At 37.3% G+C, this 21,380-nt stretch overlaps 1 protein-coding gene across 1 annotated transcript in view; it reads right to left on the bottom strand.

The window, feature by feature from the left end:
• SMARCA5 (SNF2 related chromatin remodeling ATPase 5) overlaps window positions 1-21,380 on the bottom strand; it is a 38,864-nt gene that overhangs the window by 8,405 nt on the left and 9,079 nt on the right. The window contains exons 3-15 of the mRNA XM_005911428.3: window positions 21,139-21,305; window positions 19,055-19,155; window positions 17,254-17,354; window positions 16,294-16,473; window positions 14,843-14,998; window positions 14,613-14,744; window positions 12,392-12,460; window positions 9,674-9,783; window positions 6,464-6,690; window positions 4,791-4,912; window positions 4,561-4,713; window positions 3,204-3,336; window positions 132-280 (exon numbers count right to left, since the gene is read on the bottom strand). Coding sequence (XP_005911490.2) covers window positions 132-280; window positions 3,204-3,336; window positions 4,561-4,713; window positions 4,791-4,912; window positions 6,464-6,690; window positions 9,674-9,783; window positions 12,392-12,460; window positions 14,613-14,744; window positions 14,843-14,998; window positions 16,294-16,473; window positions 17,254-17,354; window positions 19,055-19,155; window positions 21,139-21,305 — 1,800 coding nt within the window. The remainder of the gene's footprint in view (window positions 1-131; window positions 281-3,203; window positions 3,337-4,560; window positions 4,714-4,790; window positions 4,913-6,463; window positions 6,691-9,673; window positions 9,784-12,391; window positions 12,461-14,612; window positions 14,745-14,842; window positions 14,999-16,293; window positions 16,474-17,253; window positions 17,355-19,054; window positions 19,156-21,138; window positions 21,306-21,380) is intronic.

Below are 21,380 nucleotides of genomic sequence, written 5' to 3'. Positions count from 1 at the left end.
TAATCAAAATGAATTGGACTTTATAGAACATAACTTCTGTGGAAGTAAAAGTGTAACTTACATAGCTGTTTCCTCAGTTCTGGTTTAAAATATTTTATATACTAGAAATAATCATTTAATCTGCATCTCACCTTCTTTGCACCTCTTTCCAAAATCCCATCAATATCCTCATCAGTAATCTCACTCTCCTTTGAGGCAAATACGTGTGTTGCCCCATGCCTTATCATTTGAAGCATTTCATCTTTCCCAATTTTGTTCAGATTCTGATCCACAAGTCTCCCTGAAAAAAGATGTTGATGTGTAATGTTAATTAAACTTCTGGAATTTTAAATGTTAGATAAAAGCGCACATAATTTTACCTCAAACATTAATCATTTCTGTTTATTCACATTTGATAATTTTCACTTTTACATAAAATGCCAAATTTTAAGTTGTTAATATTTAAAATATTTCTTAAAGCTTACATGTTATGTAATGAAGTCTACTGAATACCATCTCAATAAAATATATTCTCGTGTGAGAATAACAGTAATTTGGGATATGTGAAAATCAAATTACCAAAACCTAGATGAGAGTATTATAAACACTGGAAGTTTCTGATAAGCAGAAACTGATTAGTATTATTACTAATAATCCCAAATCAGCCTTTTCTACTTAGAAAATGAAGTACAAAAACCTTCTTCACATTGCCAAACTTCTAGAACTATTCACATATACTTGTGTTTCAATTTTCCTACTTCAACCAACTTGTAACGAGTGGATAAAGATGCAAGGTGTTTTCTGGGGCCTTAAATCCTTGTATCATGGTTTTAGGTCCCTCACAGAATACACCATCAAATATCTGTGACTTTCCAAGTTAAGACACATCTTCAATACAAAGAATATGATTATTGAAAGCTATCTCAATGCTACAAAAATGTTCTTAGGCTTACAGGAATTACTTTCCTGTTGGTGTGAAGGAACTTTTCAGACTTAAGTACTTCTATGTATTTCCATATTTTTTATTATATCCCTTAGTACACCAAACACAGCCCAGAGGCATACACCGAAGGCTTGCTGTTTGACTAGTATGTCTATAAATGGGATTAACAAAGCTACTAGCACAAATTTGTTTCAAAATTTGCCCTAGAAAAACCCAAAATCAAAAGACTGTTTTTCTCAGCTGATTGTAAAAGAATGTTTTTTAACCTTTAAAAAAAAGAAAAAAAAAAAAGGTGTTTCAGAGATGAAAATAACTGCCAACGAGAACCACAAGGCAGATGTCTTTCTAAAACCATGGATGAATGTGAGGACCGTTATATCACTCGTGAGAAATTTCACTGTTTGGCAGGCCCCAGAAGTCCCCAGAGACTTTCCTAATTAAACATTTCACTGTAGTAATTTATACAGCTTTTGATACCCTAGATGAGTCACTTCCTAGCTGTATATATGATAGACAAGCAACTCACTTCTATCTCTGATGCCAACCTCCAGCTGGCATGAAGACTAAAGAATACTCTGTATTTAAATATTGACCACATCGCCTGGTACAAAATAAGCCTGTTAAGCAATTATCAACAAAAATAACTAACAGTATTCAATCATGTATTGTCTTTATGTATACGACACACGGCTAACTCTATGGATGGCATTCAATTCAGTTCACAGTTCAGTCATGTCCGACTCTTTGTGACCACAACGACTGCAGCACGCCAGGCCTCCCTGTCCATCACCAACTCCCAGAGTTTACTCAAACTCATGTCCATTAAATCACTGATGCCATCCAACCATCTCATCCTCTGTCACCCCCTTCTCCTGCCTTCAATCTTTCTCAGCATGAGGGGCTTTTCAAATGAGTCAGGCCTTTGCATCAGGTGGCTGAAGTACTGGAGTTTCAGCTTCAGCATCAGTCCTTCCAGTGAACACCCAGGGCTGATCTCCTTTAGGATGGACTGGTTGGATCTCCCTGCAGTCCAAGGGACTCTCAAGAGTCTGCTCCAACACCACAGTTCAAAAGCATCAATTCTTCAGCGCTCAGCCTTCTTTATATAGTCCAGCTCTCACTCTCACATCCACACATGACTACTGGAAAAACCATAGCTTTGCCTAGACGGAAAAGGAATGTCTCTGCTTTTTAACATGCTGTCTAGGTTTGTCATTGCTTTTCTTCCAAGGAGTAAATGTCTTAATTTCATGGCTGCAGTCACCATCTGCAGTGATTTTAGAGCCCAAGAAAATAAAGTCTCTCACTATTTCCACTGTTTCCTCACCTATCTGCCATGAAGTGATGGCACATTAAGGGATATCAAAGAAATGTAACACTCCCTTCCTTACATGGCACCTAAGACCCTGGATGACGAAACCACACAAACAAATGGAGCCACCAATAGAGAACATATAGCCCCCCTGGCAGCCCAGAGGTTAGGGTTCTGGGCTTTCACTTCTCGCCCTGGGCTCAATCCCTGGTTGGGGAACTGAGACTCCACAAACTACATGGCCAAAAAAAAAAGTTCTGATGTACAGAATTTTCTAATTTCAACAAAGTCCATTTGGACTTCGCTGGTGGCTCAGACAGTAAAGAGTCTGCCTGAAGTCCAGGAGAGTCAGGTTCGATCCCTAGGTTGGGAAGATCCCCTGGAGAAGGGAATGGCTACCCACTCCAGTATTCTCGCCTGGAGACGGCAAGGGCAGAGAGCCTGGCGGGTTGGTCCATGGGGTCACCAAGAGCTGGACAGGACTGAGCGACTAACACAACACGACAGTATACCTCTTGGCTTCAGGGACAGAGAAAATGTATTTGGCCACAATACAATTTGCGAGGGAAAGACACCACCGTGGGCCAAAGGTTGAGGGTTTGTTTTCACTTTTAGATTTTACATATCCCATCACTAAAAGATCTATCTCAAGCTTCATGAAAACACAAATGTCTTCCTTGAAAGCTCATGTGGCACGAGAACCTGAAGTTCCCTTCCATTCATCCAAAATAAAATCTCACTCTCACTTTCTAGTCCTACTTACATAAATGTTTATTCTGCGTCTCACTCTCACTCAATTACAAACCTTGAAAGTAAGAACACTGGTTGGTTTCAGTCACCTTTGTATTCTCAGCACTAAGAACAACGCCGGGCATCTGTGGCTGTTCAATAAATAATTTTGAACTAGAAAATCCAGGGGGAAAGTGCTATCAATTCAACTTGGTAAATGTTTAAAGTCCTAAGGCTCACCCTGCTGGATGACGATTGAATCCAGTCTGAGTTTCATCTCAGCACGCTCCACTATTCTTTCTTCTACAGTGTTATCGGTTATGAAGCGAAACACTCTGACTGTCTTGGTCTGTCCAATTCTATGTGCTCGGTCCTAGGAAAATAACTAGGTTACTTTGAATCCAGTTGAAAATTCACATAAATAACATATGAATGTGTATCTTGAGAAACAAAATGAAAATATTCTCAAGTACAATATGGTTTTAAAAATATGAAACAAAACACTGATGAGTTCATATTCATTAGCATTTCATTAACAGTTCCTAGTCTCAGTTTCAATCAAATTTATCAGTTATCTCACAAGAAATCCTTCCAGAAGTATAGAACATGTTGAATCTGTGAGGAACTACCATATTAATTTTACTAGGTTAATGGAAATAAAATATACATCATGTCTTCAGACAACACAGACAAAATTATAATCTTTAAGTATGACAATAAAACTTTTTTAAAAATTTTTTAAGTTTAAATTCAAAATGTTTTTCTACTAAATCAAATCTAAATTTTCACAATAATTAGGGAGGAAAAGTGACATAAATAAACTCCACAAACAATATAAAACTCCTAGTCTAAACAGTACCCAATCAACTACATATAAGAAGTCAAACTAATTTGAATTCCATTTTCTGTTTCACTTCTGTTAAGTTCAGAAAACACATTCTTATAAAGCATCCCTATTTCTAATTGATCGATTTCCCCCGGCCACCTTTACAAAGAGTCACAGGATGAAAGTGGCCAACAAGAAAAGATATAAACACCACACGTCAAGTTATTAGCAGTACCAACTTACAAACTTTTATGTTTTGCTATTACTCTATAGATCCATAAGTTTTCTCAACGTAAGAACGTTTCTCTTGATCTGGCCAAGATACTCAAGATGCATGGGCCTAAAATTTTAAACATCAAACGTGGCAGGCAGTTTAGCAGCTCCCCCAAACCTGTTTACCATCCCTCCAAGACACAACTATAGTATCAGTTACCAACTCCTTCGCAGTAAGTTATACTATGTGATTGAGTGCTGGCCAATCGAAGTGGGGACACTGTCAGTTCTGACCCATGAAAAATTCCCTGGGCAATTCCCAGTTTTCTCTCCTGATGGAAAGGATATAACAGGACTCTAAGGTCCTAAGATATGGCAGATGTAAGATGGAAATACCCTGATTTAGATGGATGATCACTTGCAAAACACCCTCAGTGAACTATGAGGTCAGAGAAAATACAATTCTATTGGATTCAGTCACTGACATTTGTAGACTGCCCATTAGCTCACTTTAACTGAAACATCTATTAAGCACGGAGTATATTTGTTGTCTCTTACCATAGCCTGAAGATCTACTTGGGGATTCCAATCTGAGTCATACAAAATCACAACATCAGCAGTAGCAAGATTGATGCCAAGACCACCAGCTCGTGTGCTTAACATAAAAACAAATTTTGTGCTGTTTGGTTCATTGTATGCATTGATGGACTCCTAATGACATAAAATAAAAGTCAGAAAAGCATTTTATCTGATAATTTTGTAACCTCTGCTCCCCAGATTTTACTCACTTGTCTCTCATCATGGGGTGTCTGTCCATCCAACCTACAGTACTCATAATTCCTCCACATGCAATAATCTTCCAAAATATCCAATACCCTGGTCATCTGACTGAAGATCAGTACTCGCGAACCTGTTGGCAAATGTAACAGACCATTATCAGAAGGTTCAGAAGTAAAAAAAAAAAAAAAGTATTTAAATTTACTGCTAACCAAAACCAAGACTAACCAATTACCCCTTCATTCCAGGTAATGTAGTTACAAGGATAAAACTACACATTATTATTCAAGTCAGTCACTCCCCACATTTTTCCCATCAAGGCACAAACAGAAAAGGGCAGTATTTATAAAACACACTAAGGTAAACAAGAAAGGCTATCTGCCTCTGGCCTGGGAAATCTTGCCATCCCAAAGACATCTTTATATCCCACATACTTAAAAATAACCCTCCACCACAACAACCCTTCCCTGTGCAAGGCCCAGGCATCCCTTGACACACACCCAGTACCCTGACTTCACGCAAGTTCTGAAGACCCACTCCAGATGGAAGGACCATCCAGCTGTGTCTAACACCTGCACCATCATCCTTCATTTAGGCCACAACGCAAATTATCCAATACTCCCATTTCTTTAGCCAGCTGCACAATGCCTTCAGTAGGATATGAGACGACCAGTGGATCATTTTGGAAAATAATTATGAAACTACCTTGTCTCAGAATCTGAGGCTGATACTCTGCTCATGTTCCACGTTCTCATGCCCTAAATGCGCAAGGATGCTCAGCAGTCTCCTATCCACTCCTTGCCACCCTTCCCTGCACTCAAGTTTCTTCAGTTACTCAACTTTTAAGGAAAGTATTTTAGAAAATACATTTCCCAAGAAAGGTATAAAAAGAAAACAAATTCACTGACAACTCTAACAATGTTTTCAACAGTCAATATCCTAAAACAGAGTTATCTACTGGTACAATTATCATTCTTATCAAAATATACAGAGAAACACAAATGGAGAAATTTGAAACCTGTGTACTTCATTTTATAGAATGAAAAATTTGTTCATGAAATGCCTTGATATCTGGGATACGGTTCAAGAGTCCAAAAGGAGGAAACAGGTGCAGTACAGATGAAAACAAGCTGTGCCACTAGCTTACAACTGCTGAAGCTGGCTTCATACTAAACTCGCTCTACACTCATGTAATTTAAATAGATCTGTACACATACTCATTTTCATATAAAAAGTTAGCATATTATAAATAAAACTGTTTTGGGTCCATGCATATAATGTTTAATTAAATTAAAAATACACATAAATAACTGAAGAACACCACTATGAACACACCACCACCATCTATCAAAGGCTCTGTGAACTGTATATGAGTGGGAAGGGCACTCTTGGCATTATACCAAAAAAATGGTATTTCTAGGGAAGTGTATAGAAAATGAGAATTTCCCCTCAAAAATCCAGTGAGTTTGACTGCCTTAACTACAGTTCACTTTCTAAAAAATTTGAGGCTTAAAACTGGGGGATTGGCAGGGTGGGGTGTGAAGCTCAGATTAATGCACAGGAGTTTTTCAATGTCCCAAACTTCAACTTTACAAAGTGCCAGTGCAGGGGAGCTCCCTCACTTTAACATCACAATCTTAAAAGTTTCCACTACTTCTTCGTTTGATACCAGTAACAGAGGTACCTTGTTCTTTTAATTTAGGGAGCAGCTTGTCTAACACCACCATTTTGCCACTGTTGGTAACCAGATGCATGTCCGTTGTGTAAGGAGGACCCGGTTCAGCCCCATCAAAGAGATAGGGGTGGTTACAGCACTTCCTCAACTGCATCAGAATGTTCAGTAGCCGCATTTTGTCCATCTTCCCTGCAGAGTTCAGTATATCTATATCCTTCATCAATATCCGAGTATACCTAGTGAAAAGAAAACATTTTAAAGAAAAACATCGATGGTTCAAATGTTCCTGGATGGGTCCCTGGCATTTTATATACTTAAGCCCATCTCAACCCCAAAATACCCATATGAAACAACACATCAACTTCTAATGTGCGCTTAGGAGTGTACCACCCGAACTTCTTTTTTTTTGTTTCTCTTTTCTGTTCCCCCTCCCCACCTTCAGTGTCCTAATGTGCACCTATAATGCTTGGGCCTAGAGTCCCAAAAGAGTAAATTCATCTTCTTGGGATGAACTGAAACAAAACTATAATGATACAACATTTTTAAGTAATAATAAAGCCAAATTTTAAATATAAGTTTTAAACATAATTTTAATCTGTAGTCTTTCCCAAAAGAAGAATGCTACTATTCATTATTCAATGTGGCCAAGGTAGCATTTGGGTAAGGAGGAAGTAAGAATTATGAGAGCATAAGGCATGATGATGAGAACAAAATTAATACAACAGCTTTAAATGTAAGTTAAAGTACATGGGCTGAGGGGAAAGAAGGGGGTAGTTAAGGTAAGGTTGGATTATGAAAAGCCTTGACTGTATACACTAGAAAGTTAGACATTATCCTAAAGGAAAGAGTGAGTGAAGTTGCTCAGTCGTGTCCGACTCTTTGCGACCCCGTGGACTGTAGCCCACCAGGCTCCTCCATCCATGGGATTCTCCAGGCAAGAGTACTGGAGTGGGTTGCCATTTCCTTCTCCAGGGGATCTTCCCAACCCAGGGATTGAACCCAGGTCTCCTGCATTGCAGGCAGACGCTTTAACCTCTGAGCCACCAGGGAAGCCCAAAGGAAAGAGTAATCTGTCCAAATACCAAAGTTTCAGGACCCTGAATCCTCTGAGCAACAACTTAAATAACCAAAGCCATCTATGCTTAACAACTCCAATTAGGAGGCACAAAATATTCAAGGCAGACCTTTCCACCACAATTCTAATGTAAAATTCACCAATGTGGTTATAAACTAAAAAAAAAGTTGCTTTACCTCAGCACCGATTCATGTCTTAATTCTGTATTTTAGAGCCACATAAGACAGGCCTAACTCTTTGCTACTCTATTAAAACCTTTCAAAATTTTTGAGGACATTTAAAACGGGCTGCCTTTTGCCCATTTCTTTGCCTTTTATCTTTTCTGTCCTTTTACCAACAACTCCAGCCCCTTGAAAATACTTATCAACGTTGAGCACTGAACTGAACATACTTGAGATGCATAAGAACAGAGTGGCTAATTATTTCCCTCCTCTGAACACTTAAGTCAGCAGTTTCTAGCCTTTTAAGATTTCATACACCCATAAAACTTAAAAAAGGAAAACAGAAAAAACAAAAATAACAGAAATTTACAAGGTTTACAACTTCCTTCAGTGCAGTTCAGTTCAGTGGCTCAGTAGTGTCCGACTCTTTGCGACCCCATGAATTGCAGCACTCCAGGCCTCCCTGTCCATCACCATCTCCTGGAGTTCGCTCAAACTCACGTCCATAGAGTCAGATGCCATCCAGCCATCTCATCCTCTCTCGTCCCCTTTTGTCCTCCTGCCCCCAATCCCTCCCAGCATCAGAGTCTTTTCCAATGAGTCAACTCTTCGCATGAGGTGGCCAAAGTACTGGAGTTTCAGCCTTAGCATCATTCCTTCCAAAGAACACCCACGGCTGATCTTTAGAATGGACTGGTTGGATCTCCTTGCAGTCCAAGGGACTCACAAGAGACTTCTCCAACACCACAGTTCAAAAGCATCAATTCTTCAGCACTCAGCTTTCTTCAGTCCAACTCTCACATCCATACATGACCACTGGAAAAACCATAGCCTTGACTAGATGGACCTTTGTTGGCAAAGTAATGTCTCTGCTTTTCAATATGCTATCTAGGTTGGTCATCACTTTCCTTCCAAGGAGTAAGCGCCTTTTAATTTCATGGCTGCAGTCACCATCTGCAGTGATCTGGGACCCGTTTCCACTGTTTCCCCATCTATTTGCCATGAAGTGATGGGACCAGATGCCATGATCTTCGTTTTCTGAATGTTGAGCTTTAAGCCAACTTTTTCACTCTCCACTTTCACTTTCATCAAGAGGCTCTTTAGTTGCTCTTCACTTTCTGCCATAAGGGTGGTGTCATCTGTATATCTGAGGTTATTGATATTTCTCTCGGAAATCTAGATTCCAGCTTGTGCTTCTTCCAGCCCAGCGTTTCTCATGATGTACTCTGCATATGAGTTAAATAAGCAGGGTGACAATATACAGCCTTGACATACTCCTTTTCCTATTTGGAACCAGTCTGTTGTTCCATTCCAGTTCTAACTGTTGCTTCCTGACCTGCATACAGGTTTCTCAAGAGGCAGGTCAGGTGGTCTGGTATTCCCATCTCTTTCAGAATTTTCCACAGTTTATTATGATACAACTTTCTTAGTATGCCCTATTTAGGTGCTTTCAAAATAGCTACCATGTGTCATTACTGTAATTTCACAAAAGGACATTTTAATATAACCTAAAATAAAACATCAGCTCAAAATGGACTTATAAACTAAATAAATATAGCTTTCTGAGATAAGAGAAAGCACTTAAGTTTTCTCAGACTTCTACCATCTCTGACTTCATCAGGGACTAGCATGAGCCCATGGGCCAGTATTTATGACCCAGAAGGTTAACCACATGTCTCAAGTCTGTGCCGCCATGGTTTCTTTTTTAAAAACCCATGTAGAGGGCTTTACATCCATCTCTGTTAAATGCCAAGCTTAACTTTTGAATTCATAAACTTCTCAAGCTGATTCTGTCATCTTTAAGAAAGACTTTGTATCATAAATTTGATTAGGAAGTCCTAGGTTCTACATCTGGGAAACTGTTCAGGCTGAGTGCAAACCAGCAAACTGAATTCCTTGACAATACAAGTACAAAAGCAAAATACAAATGAAAGTTAGTGAAGAATTAAAAGGATGATTTCAAAAACATCTCAAAACACATACCATTCCCTTTGCATTTTGCTGAGACCCACATAGATTTTTACTTCCTTCTTTGGAGGTAAACTCTTTTCAACATCAGCCTTAATTCGACGGAGGAGGAATGGACGCAAAACCTTCAAAGAGCAGAAAGAAATGGAGATGACCTTTACTGGTAACGTAAGTAATATTTCAGGATCTTAAAAGCATCCATTAAATACACAGAAATGTGCCTTCTTGAATATCAAAAGATTCTTAGGACTTCTCCCTTCCAAATATATAATTTATTATTACAGGCTTCCCAAAGAGTATATTAAGATGACTATTCAATATATAATAAGTAAACACTTGATACACTTGTCATAAAGTGTAAAAAACAATAGTAAATTTTAAAGATATTGTCAACATTCACTGCCTTTCAAATTTAAAACCAGTCACTTAAGAAAAGGCTAGGTCCACATTATGATGTCATCATATTCCCTAATTTATCTTTTTCTTATAGAAGTAGACAATACAACCTTCCCAGTCACTATCCCCCTGCCTTTCTTCCCAAAGGTGACCAATATTCAGTTTTTAACGTCATACATAAGTTTTGATGGTTTTTAACTTTATTTATATATAAAGACTCATAGTATATGCCCAATTTATATCTGGTTTCTTTTATACAATATTATATTTGTGAGACATACCCCTGTTGTATATAGGTAATTAATTTTCATAAAATAATTGTAAGACAGGTATAAAGCAAAAGATATCCTTTTATTTTTATCTTCCTTTCTATTTACCACTAGCTTATAAAAATGTGATCAAACAACAAAAATTGATGAGAAAAACAATAAGCAACACTTCTCGAATATCATCACGTAAGGAAGCTAGTGGAGCCCAACCAAAAGCTGGCACCAACTGCCAGACATGTGAGTGAGGACCTTCGGCCCCCCTGGCCCTCTTCCAGAACTGTCCATGTACATGCAGCTGGGTAAATCCAGGTAAAATCAGCAGAGAACTCACTCAACCAACTCATAAATTCTGCGGTTATTAAAAATATGCACAAGTTAGGCTTTGGTGTGGGATTTCTTGCAACTAAAGAAAACTCATTTAAAGAATTCTCTCATGCCCAAGTACACCATGTGATTGTGAATACACTCTTTCATTACAAGACACAGAAGCTACAGTGGGAATCTCAGGACAGCGTGGAGAGGCAGCTACCAGACCTGTACCCCCTGATTTGACAAGCATCTTCATGCTGCTATGTAAATAAAATAAACAAATGCCAAAACCGGGATTCTGTTGTGCTTTGGTATGCTTTACCTACATGTACCTATCTATTTATTAAGCAAAGCCTACACATTCACCCCACAACCCTCTGAACAAATACATCTAAATTGAGTGCTTACATGCTTAAATGCCATCTAAACTGAAACAAAGGTGTCTAGGAGACCATTATCTTCAAATATGTACAAAATAAAATTTCAGTACACAGAACTTTAGAGAACCTTAAAATTAATTTATATACAAATATTTGAACACTCAAAAGTTTTTAATTTTTTCCCCTTAATCAAATATGCACTTTGAGCCAGGCATTATGCTAGGGATACAAAAGCAAACGTAAGACACATCCTGCCTTTGTGTTTACAATCCAGAGGGAAAGCATTTGTAAAGGAGTCATTTCAGTAGCCTGTGCAAAGTCCCATAATGTTAGAATACTGGATTATTAAAGACAGGCTACAGAGGAGCCTCTAGGCTGGCCTCGGCCTGGGTACTCATGGAGAAGGTGACATCACCACCAAGTCTTGGCTGAAGTATTATTCGTAAAGGCAAGAAAGAGAATACTAGATGTGGAAGAAAAGATAAGCAAAGACACTGAAATTAGGACAGTGGTTACAGAACACTGACAGTGGGGTCAGCAATTTTAACAAAGTAAAGCTCGATTAAGAAGTGAAACAGAAGTTGGAGAACATTATTAACAGAAACATTACCTCTGTGGAGGAGGAGCGATTTTGTCCCACAGGACATGTTTCTAGGGCCTTGAAACATTTCTCACTGTCACAAATGAGGGCATACTACTGGCACAGAGTGAGCAGAAGTGTCCAGGATGCCGCTACTGAACAAGAAAATCACCTTCCCCATCCTCCAAAAACTGCACCAAAATGTCAACACCAGTTGAGAAACCCTGAGTTAGGTCATGAAAGGCCTTGTATGTAATGCTCACATGCTTTATCCTGCTGGTCCGGGTATTATAACCTGGGGTCTGTTAGAGAAATTTCTATCTTCCTACCAACTTTCACTTGTGAATCTTCACAGGAAGGAACAAGGCTGTATTTTACAGCAAAAACATCAACTCTGTTCACACTGCACTATTAGCAGTGTTGCTTGTACACAATCAATTGATTTAAGAACAACAGATGGACCTTTAGCCTTTCGGAAGCAAATCTGTTAGATTCTCCTATGGCAGGAAAATACAACTAAAGCTTCCAGAACTTGTTCATATTAAGTTCTTATGCTACTTCACTGTACGTTAACCCACTGTATGTTAATTAATTCACAGTTAGAATTTCACCCTAGGCTCTAAGACTTAAACTGCCATACATTACCCCCTCTTCCCATCGTAAGTACTAAAGTGGGCAGATTCAAACAGATTTGACTCTAAAGCCACTGTGCTTTTTGTTAACAGAAAAGCAATATACTAATCTGTATCATTTTTCCCATTAGAAACATGCTTTTTTAACACTACTCCAAAATACTTACCATATGAAGTCTCTCAACTAACTTTTGATCCCCAAGGCAATTATTTGTATCAAACCAGGAATCAAAGTCCTAGATTAACAAACAAAAAATACATTAAGATTAGAGTGATAGTAACTTTATGTGTGTTCAGTTGCTAAGGCGTGTCCAACTCTTTGCCATCCCATGGACGGCAGCACGCCAGGCCTCCCAGCCTTCACTCCCTCCCAGTTCGCTCAAATTTACAGCCATAATAGTAACTGCAAATACCTTATCATGCTAGGTTATATAGCATATAACAACTTCTAAATTAATTTAATATTTGAATTGTGAACTGCAAAAATCATTTAGTTCCTTTTTTTTAATGTGTGTTATTGTTAGCAATTCATTTTAGAATCATGTATTTCTTAAACATCAAGATGACAAGTTTCAAAGTGAAAAGAAAATAATTGGAAACAGTTTTGTAGATATGAAAATCAATATTTCTGAAAAAAAAAAATATGCTTGTTTCAGAAAAATCTTAAAAGTTAAAACCACTTTACAGTTTGCTAAGATCACTCATACCTCAAACACAAGGTTTCTAGAGCAATGCCAATTTTTGTTAAACTTTCTAAAAGTAAAATTGAGAATACAGACATTTCTTTAGTGTTTGGGTAGGATTTGAAAAGGACAGTTTCCCTAGCTTTACCTCTTGAGCAAGTTTATTATATACAGCTGGCCCTTGAACAACACAGAGGTTAGGAGCACCAACACTCCATGCAACTGAAAATCCACACGTAACTTATAGTCGGCTTAACCACTGCATATCACGCAGAACTTAGTATTTACTACTGAAAAAACACTTTTGTGCATGTGGACCCACCCACTTCTATTGTTCAAGCATTAACTGTATTTGCTTTATTAGTAAACATAATCTTAGAATTGTGTCAACTAAAAGTTTTAACAGAGATTATTAAACAAATAAACACGTCAATGTGGTAAGAAAAATTATCTCAAAAACAAAAATCAAAGTAAGTAAAAGCAGAATTAAAGTAGCTGGCTGACACTGATTAAATTGCCTTTCAAGAATACAATCTTCTCAAAAAAATTTTAAAACGTAAAAATAATAAAATCTACTCTTAAAATGATCCTTACATAACACACCCAATCAAAATTAACACCTTTTTGGAACTTATTTGAATAAGCTCTTCAAAGCCACACACACACACACACACACACACACTCCAGAAATGGGAGCAAAGGTTCAAAAATGAAGTCGAACCTGACAGAAAACCAAAATTACTAATTGCATAGACTGTCAACATAATTTACACTTTAAGTACAACCAAGAGTTCAATTAATTAACTAACCATTTCTATCATCACAAATAACCTATCAAAGCTAAGGATTAGTCTCTATGCTTCTTAGACCATAAGAAAATATGGCTAGACAGACTTCACCAAATTTGAAGGCCATTCTGAGAAGAGGCCATCCTAGGGACTTAAAACTCAGGCAACAGGAAGTACCCAAATTCACTTGGGGAAGAGCCTGAGCACCGCCTTAAGAACTAAAGCAGTCCACCTAGAGCAGTGTCAGGCCAACATGACCACCCAATAAGATTGCGAATTTATGACATTCCAGAAAGAACAAGCCATGACTTCAAAAATGAGACTGAAATCAAAGGCACAAAAGTAAACTCTCAGGATGCAAACAAAACTTGGTAGGTTACAGGAGGCTAACTACCTAAAAGTGTGAAAAAGTAATGATTATCTCAAGCAGTACGAAAAGGTAGGCCAAATTATTTAATTCTTCTGGTTTTACTGAGATAAACTGACAGCTCTGGATGAGGTTTAAAGTGTACAGTGCAATGACAATGTTTAGAGAACATCCATCATTTAATACAGATATACAATTTTTGATAAACAGAAAAAATATTATGTATATTGGATTTATTGTTACTTACTTTTAGTCATTATTTACTCTTAACAATGTTCATATATAACATGTAGCAGTGTTACATTTATCATGCTGTACATCTCAAGTACTTAATGATCTTATAAGTGGAAGATAAATAAGTACAATAAACTTTGCACCTCTTAACTGCCTTCATCCAATTCTGCTTCTCCCCTGGTTCCCACCTCTGGTAACCAAAATTCTGATCTCTTTCTATATAAGTTTGTATGTTTCTTGAAGCAGGCCAGTTCTATTTCAAAAATATTAAGTATCAAAAAACTACTCCAACCAAAAAATAATAAGAAACACTTACATCAGCTGAATTAAAGACATCTGGTAACAAAAAATTAAGAAGTGACCAAAGTTCATGCAAGTTGTTTTGAAGAGGTGTTCCAGTTAATAATAGTCGATTTGTAGTCTTGAATTCCCTCACTATTTCTGACAACTGCAAGAACCAAATTCATCATTAGAATGAATAGTCTGCATATTGATCAAATTCTAAATGAAGGCACAAATGATTTTCAAATCTAAATATCAAATTACCTTGGATTTTTCATTTTTGATCCTGTGAGCTTCATCAATAACTAAGTACCTCCAGTTAAATTTTTTAAAAACAGACTTCTCTTTAATAAGCATTTCATAAGAAGTTACACATACATCCCATTCTCCTGGTAACAAAACATCTCTGACAAAAGCAGCCTGTTTAACAAAAGAAAAAAAAAATTCCATCATGCAAAAATAAACTATACATTAAATTTACTGTTAACAAGAGCATGGGCCAGGGGCGGGGGGCAGGGGTGGTGGAATAGTAAAAAAGAATTAAGAGTTACCTATAGTACACAAGCAGCTAGAACTAGCTCAAAGTAACTTCATTAATCCTATGTCACAGCCATGTAATAAATAACTGACAAAATTCTTTGGTGCAGAATTCAATAAGACTAATTCTTAAAATGTCTTATTTCCACAATTCCACTAAGTGTTGAAGTTTTTTGGACACAGGTTTAGGAAAGGATAAAGAGTTTTCTGACATAAAGATACATAAGGACTAAGGACTAAAGATTAGTTTGCAGTAAGCATTTTCATTTACTTTAAGTTTATAGATCTATTAAGACATTGCTATGAATTTCCTCATTTTACAGGTGAGGAAACAAAGGCAAAGACTGGTTAAACCTCTGGGTTTCAAAGCACAGTAAGGATTCTGTAACTTAAAATACCCAAAATAGCTAAAAAGGGAGAAAAGAAATCTAGAGTCATCACTGATAGCTGAATGAAGGGAAAACAAAATTTAATACATAGTCCTTCAATACAGTATAAGTCCATTTTTTAATCCAAATTTTATATTCTTAATAGTGTCAACTATTTCCATTGTTGGTGGTGCTATTTTAGTCGCTAAGTTGCCTAATTTTGTGACTCCATGGACTGTAACCCACAAGGCTCCTCTGTCCACAGGATCTCCAAGGCAACAATATGGAGTGGGTTGCCATTTCCTTCTCCAGGGGATCTTCCTGACTCAAGGATCAACCCATGTCTCCTGCATAGACAGGCAGATTTTACCACTGTGCCACTAGGGAAGCCCTCATTATTTCCATTTCCTCTCCCAAAAAGGATGTGTCAGCTGATCAATATTTTAACTTATTTTGATAGATATGATACCAACGTGTCAAGTTACTATTTACATTTTTACTACTTACATTATTATGAAGAAATTGCTCTAGAATGGGAATAAAACCTTCAATTTTATAACCACCCCCAAAAAGCAGGAGAAACAAACTATATTCTTATAGCTTTCTACAGTCTACAATTCCTTTTTCCCCAGGATGAATCTTAGCCATCAAGATAATATTCCACTTACAAATTACTAATATTTATGAAGACCAGGCTTATTATTGGGACCCTTTCTCTTCTTTTATCCCTCCTCCAGTTATCCCCTTTCCCCAAACCTAAATTCAAATTCTTTTAATATCAAAATTGTTAATGAAATCTGAGAAACTTACCCTTTGTTCTTTATCCCCTATTAAGCAAACAGATCTGAGTGTCGGTACCCATCTCTTGAATTCACTCATCCAGTTGTGTAACGTAGACTTAGGCACCAAAACCATATGAGGACCAGGAATGTTTCTATAGTGTTTCATGTACCCAAGAAGAGAAATTGTTTGAAGTGTCTTTCCCAGGCCCTGAAAGAGAAAATAACCACAAAGCTAGGAAACATGGAACGAAACAGACTCTTGTATTTATTATTTCCTGATTGGTACAGAAACATTTAAAAGAAAAGCTGTATGTACTCCTAACAAATAGCACAATCTTGCCCTGTGTCCAGCGGACAAGTGCTATGGTATTTAACCTTCACCAGTCCGTGAGGGACGTACCATTACCCCCCACAAAGCTCAGATGCACGCTTTCCCAGGGCCACCCGGCAGAGCTAGAACTGAGACCCATTTCTTCTCACTCCATTACTTTCTCCAAGCAATTGTCTTAGCACTGTAGCTAGCTATAGAGAAACTTAAAACATTCACTATAGAACTAGTAAACAGTAAACAAGATACAATGTTTTACAAGATACAACTGTACAAGGTGCCATCACAGAGAAAATATTTATTGATGACGTTCAACTAATCCCCCCTGTGTCTCACAGAAGTGGGGGGTAGGGAGCAAGGGGAGATGGCCAAATCATTATATTACAAAAGTCAACCAAAGGCACGCTTCTCAAAACATATTATTTTTAAATTTATTACACTTTCATAGATAATAATTCCTCACAATTGAAGTATATATATAGATCCCACTTAGGCAACTAAAGTGAGCTAATTATTAGTGTGACACAGGATTAGTTTGCTAACAGTCTATAGTATAATCAATAAACTATATCTTACAAGTCTTAACTTTTACAAATCTAAATAGTGTACAAGGTTTAAATTATGAAACATGGCCTTCTACAAAAGCTACCAAACACATACCATTTCATCTGCAAGGATACCATTGATGCCGTTCTCATACAAAGAAATGAGCCAATTTAATCCTCGGACTTGATAATCTCTCAGTTTACCCCATTTTACATCTAAGAACAAAAGGAAAATGACATGCACATTTTAAAGACAAGAAATACAGGTGGGTAGCCCCTCCTTCATTTGACACTCAGAGGTTTAACTTGGGCCTACACGTTTATTTTGACTGTGCCTTCTTCACTAGGTTTTAAGAATGGGACTTTGGCAAGTTCCAAGTCAGGAAAGGTAGCTGCTGTGCTGTGGAGCAGAGAAGGAGCAGATGGATATAGAAGATAAGAAACACGATGGAAGGCATCAGAGCGCCCCAGCCACTCAGTCCTTATGTTACCATATATTGGTCCTAGAGACTCTCTGGCCTATTTCCTTTCTCAATGTCAGCGCAAGTGTTTCTAACCAAGTGTTTTCACCTTCCCTGATGACCAAAACAGAGGTTTGCTGGAGACTGTTTTTCTCTTAACAAAGGGGAAATTTAAAAAAATTAATAAAAGATTATTTTTCCTTTACCCTTCCTTACTTTGCTTTTCCAAGAGGTCCTACAAAGAGGAACAATATCGTTCAGGGTTTACATTTCCCATTCCAGAATAATTACTAAGTATATGGATCACAAATAACCCAACTTTTTAAAAAAATATATGTATATTCTATATTCCATCCCTTTTGAAAAACACTGCTCTGAGATGAAATGTTAATTAACACTAGGAAAACTGGATACACTGTAAGAATGTGAGAAAAAGACAACTCAAATACTTCAAATTTCCTTTCTCTCTGGGCCACAAATCTGGCTCTGGCCTCTAGCTTCATAGTAAGAAAACTGGGTACTCTGTAGCCAAAAGAAAAAAAAAAAAAAATCTGGAGATACACACTTTAACCAGACTGATGCATTTCTAATCAGATCCTATCCTCCCTGAAGTTTAGTCTGCTAAGAGTTCCAGATGACAGTTAATTATAACTTCCAATCCAAATTATAAATCCTATACTACTATAAATTTTTCTTTTGCTCACAACCACTATGATCACACAAACTTGTCATCAAGTGAGAAAGAGAAAGGTCAGGAAAAAAAAAAATTACTGGGCTTCAGTAAAGAAAACTGTGCCACCAGACAACCAAGATTATACATGCATGCTATGTCGCTTCAGTCGTATCCGACTCTTTGCAACTTCATGGACTGTAGCCTGCCACGCTCCTCTGTCCATGGGACTCTCCTCCAAGCAAGAATACCAGAGTGGCTGCCATGCCCTCCTCCAGGGGATCTCCTGACCCAGGGATCGAACCTATGTGTCAGTCTCTTGCACTGGCAAGTGGCCTCTTTACCACTAATGCCACTTGGGAAACCCAAGATTATATATAAGTAAAACTTAAACCTGGTTAACTATGTTTTCTTTTGGAAAACCATTTATAAACTTAAAGACAAAATCAGGAGATGAGTAAAAAAAAGTCTTTAATAAGTACCTTTTCCTACACATCTTTCTTCTCTAGGGCAAATATATGGCAAATTCCATCCCCATTTTTACATATACATTCAGGAAACATCAAGCACAATGGTGATTTATGCCCTTTTGAAATACAGCATCACTATCGTAATGATATACTATGACTTCTAGCCAAAAAAGTATCTGAAGTTCATTTCACAATCAATAAATTTCAAAGATTACTTAAAATTCCCTTTATAAATTATAGCCAAGAAAAACCCCAACATTAACCAAAGGCTACAAGGGGATGTTTTAAAGAAGTAATTAAATATATATAACATACACGATGGAGAGTCTTCAAACCGAGTGCAAACATTGGTTGCTTTGGAGCTTTCTGTTAATAATTCTTCATCTTCTTCTTGCTCTGTTCTTCGGTGTCGATAGCTGCAAGTTTAAAATAAAATCAAGCGATCTGAGTCTTGGCTTTAATTACCAGCTTTCAATATAGTAGTCAAGAGGCTGACCAATATTTCACAGTATCTTAAAAGGCATGTAAATTAAGACTATAGAGTAATACCTTAGGTTAACCAGAACCTGATAAACATAAACGTGATCATCTAATTTCAATGAAATATGCAGTAAGAAAAACCTCATAGTTTATATTTTAATGTTAAGTATTTTGCTCCCACCCCAAAAATAGTTCCCCCAGAAATCACATTTTAAAAACTACAACTTTCACCAAAAGCTGCAGAATTTGCAGAACAGAGACTTAGGGTTTAAGGCAATGACTCTTTAACTAGAATTACTCGAAGCTTTTTAAATACACATGCCCAGATTTTACATCCCAACAGAGTCAGACACAGTCTCTTAAAAACTAATTTTTTGTAGCTATAATATTGCCAGATTTCTTAATCTCTAAAGGACTCAGGTTAGTAAAACTACTTACTCCCCAGTTTTCAAGTTTCCACTTATACCTGTATACTTTCAACAAATACTTTGATTTAAATTAGAAAATAGTAGATTATATTCCACTCTTGTGATCTCTAAATCTAAATTATTGCTTGATTTCTATTAAGACTACATGCTTTGTGGGAAAGATAATCAGCCTTCCCAGATAGAGAAACATGCCTCAGAAATGCAAGCAAAGGCAATAAAAATCCAAGGATTTTTTTTTTTTAGTAGCTTTTTTTTTTTTTCCATATTTATCTGGCTGTTGGCTGTGGCATGCAAGCTCTCGGTTGCGGCATGTAGGATCTAGTCTCCTGACCAGGAGTGGACCCCAGGCCCTCTGCATCTGGGGTGTGGAGTCCTAGCCACTGGACCACCTGGGAAGTCCCTAATTGCTTGTCATATGTGTTTACTTCTTGTGTTTCTCTGCATTCCAATCTTATGAAAACTTAATTCAAAGATCTACCCCTCAACCCCAAGTTACTCTCCATAAACTGAGAGAAACTTAACTTTGCCTTTTTTTTTAAATAAAATCTCCTTCATAATATACTATCAAGATGACTGATTATTATGGTTGTTAAACTAAAGATAAAAGTTGGCATATGCTTTGTTACTTTAATTAATGGTTACTTTAAAGCAATGAGATTGCCCTAAATTTGTTATTACTAATCAAACATCTTGTTAGGGCTTCCCTCATAGCTCAGTTGGTAAAGAATATGCCTACAATGCAGGAGACCCAGGTTCGATTCCTAGGTCAGGAAGATCCCCTGGAGAAGGAAATGGCAACCCACTCCAGTATTCTTGCCTGGAAAGTCCCATTGACAGAGAGGAGCCTGGCAGGCTACAGTCCATGGGGTCGCAAGAGTCGGACACAACTTAGCAACTAAACCACCACCAAACATCTTAAGTTATCCAACCAGCACAAATTCTAAGAAAAAATCTATAAATTCAACATGTAAGAATTACTTTACAAATTTTGCACCACCACCTAACAATGGCATCGTACAACTTGATATTTCCTTTTATATAAAGAAACTAAGCATTTAACAAAAATTTTAAGTAGACTATCATGATACAAATCACCATACGATCTATAAACAAGCACAGACTTCAGATAACAGCAGTACTCTCAATCCACCTGAGTGGTTTAGGAGACTAGAGAATGCCCCAAGTCAGATCTAAGTTCAAAGTCAGATTATTCTAATTCCTTCTAGATGATGTTAAGTAGGCCACTTAACCTTTGCATTTGTTTCCACTCCAAGGAGAAGGTAACATCTGAATTCCCTACTCAATCCATATAAAAATAAAGCATTATGCCTATTTTTATTTTATACATGTATGGCTATATCCTGCCAAGCCAACTGGGCCAAATAAATAAGAGCACTGTTAACTATTTTTTTAATAAAATGATTCTGTGCTTCTAATTAAGACTATCTAAAATAAGTCTGGCTCAACTGTTAAGCATCAACTATTACTCACTCGCCAACTGAGAGCAAGTTCTGTTTCTCATCCTTTTTTATTCGTGGGCGCCCTGGTTTCATCTTCAAAGGTGAGGTTGGAGTCTTCTGAGCAGCAGGCTGAATGAAATGTGCAAACAGTTCTGTCTGCTTTAATAAATATTCAAATCTATTTGCCCGGTCAGTTTGCTGGAAGAAATGTGAAAACACATTTTATCAGAATATCAATACAAATTCAGAAATCAAAGTTTCAACATGTCTCCA

Source organism: Bos mutus, chromosome 17 (assembly GCF_027580195.1).
Source record: "Bos mutus isolate GX-2022 chromosome 17, NWIPB_WYAK_1.1, whole genome shotgun sequence".
Lineage (NCBI taxonomy): Eukaryota > Metazoa > Chordata > Mammalia > Artiodactyla > Bovidae > Bos > Bos mutus.
This window is presented reverse-complemented; position numbering and strand designations above follow the sequence as displayed.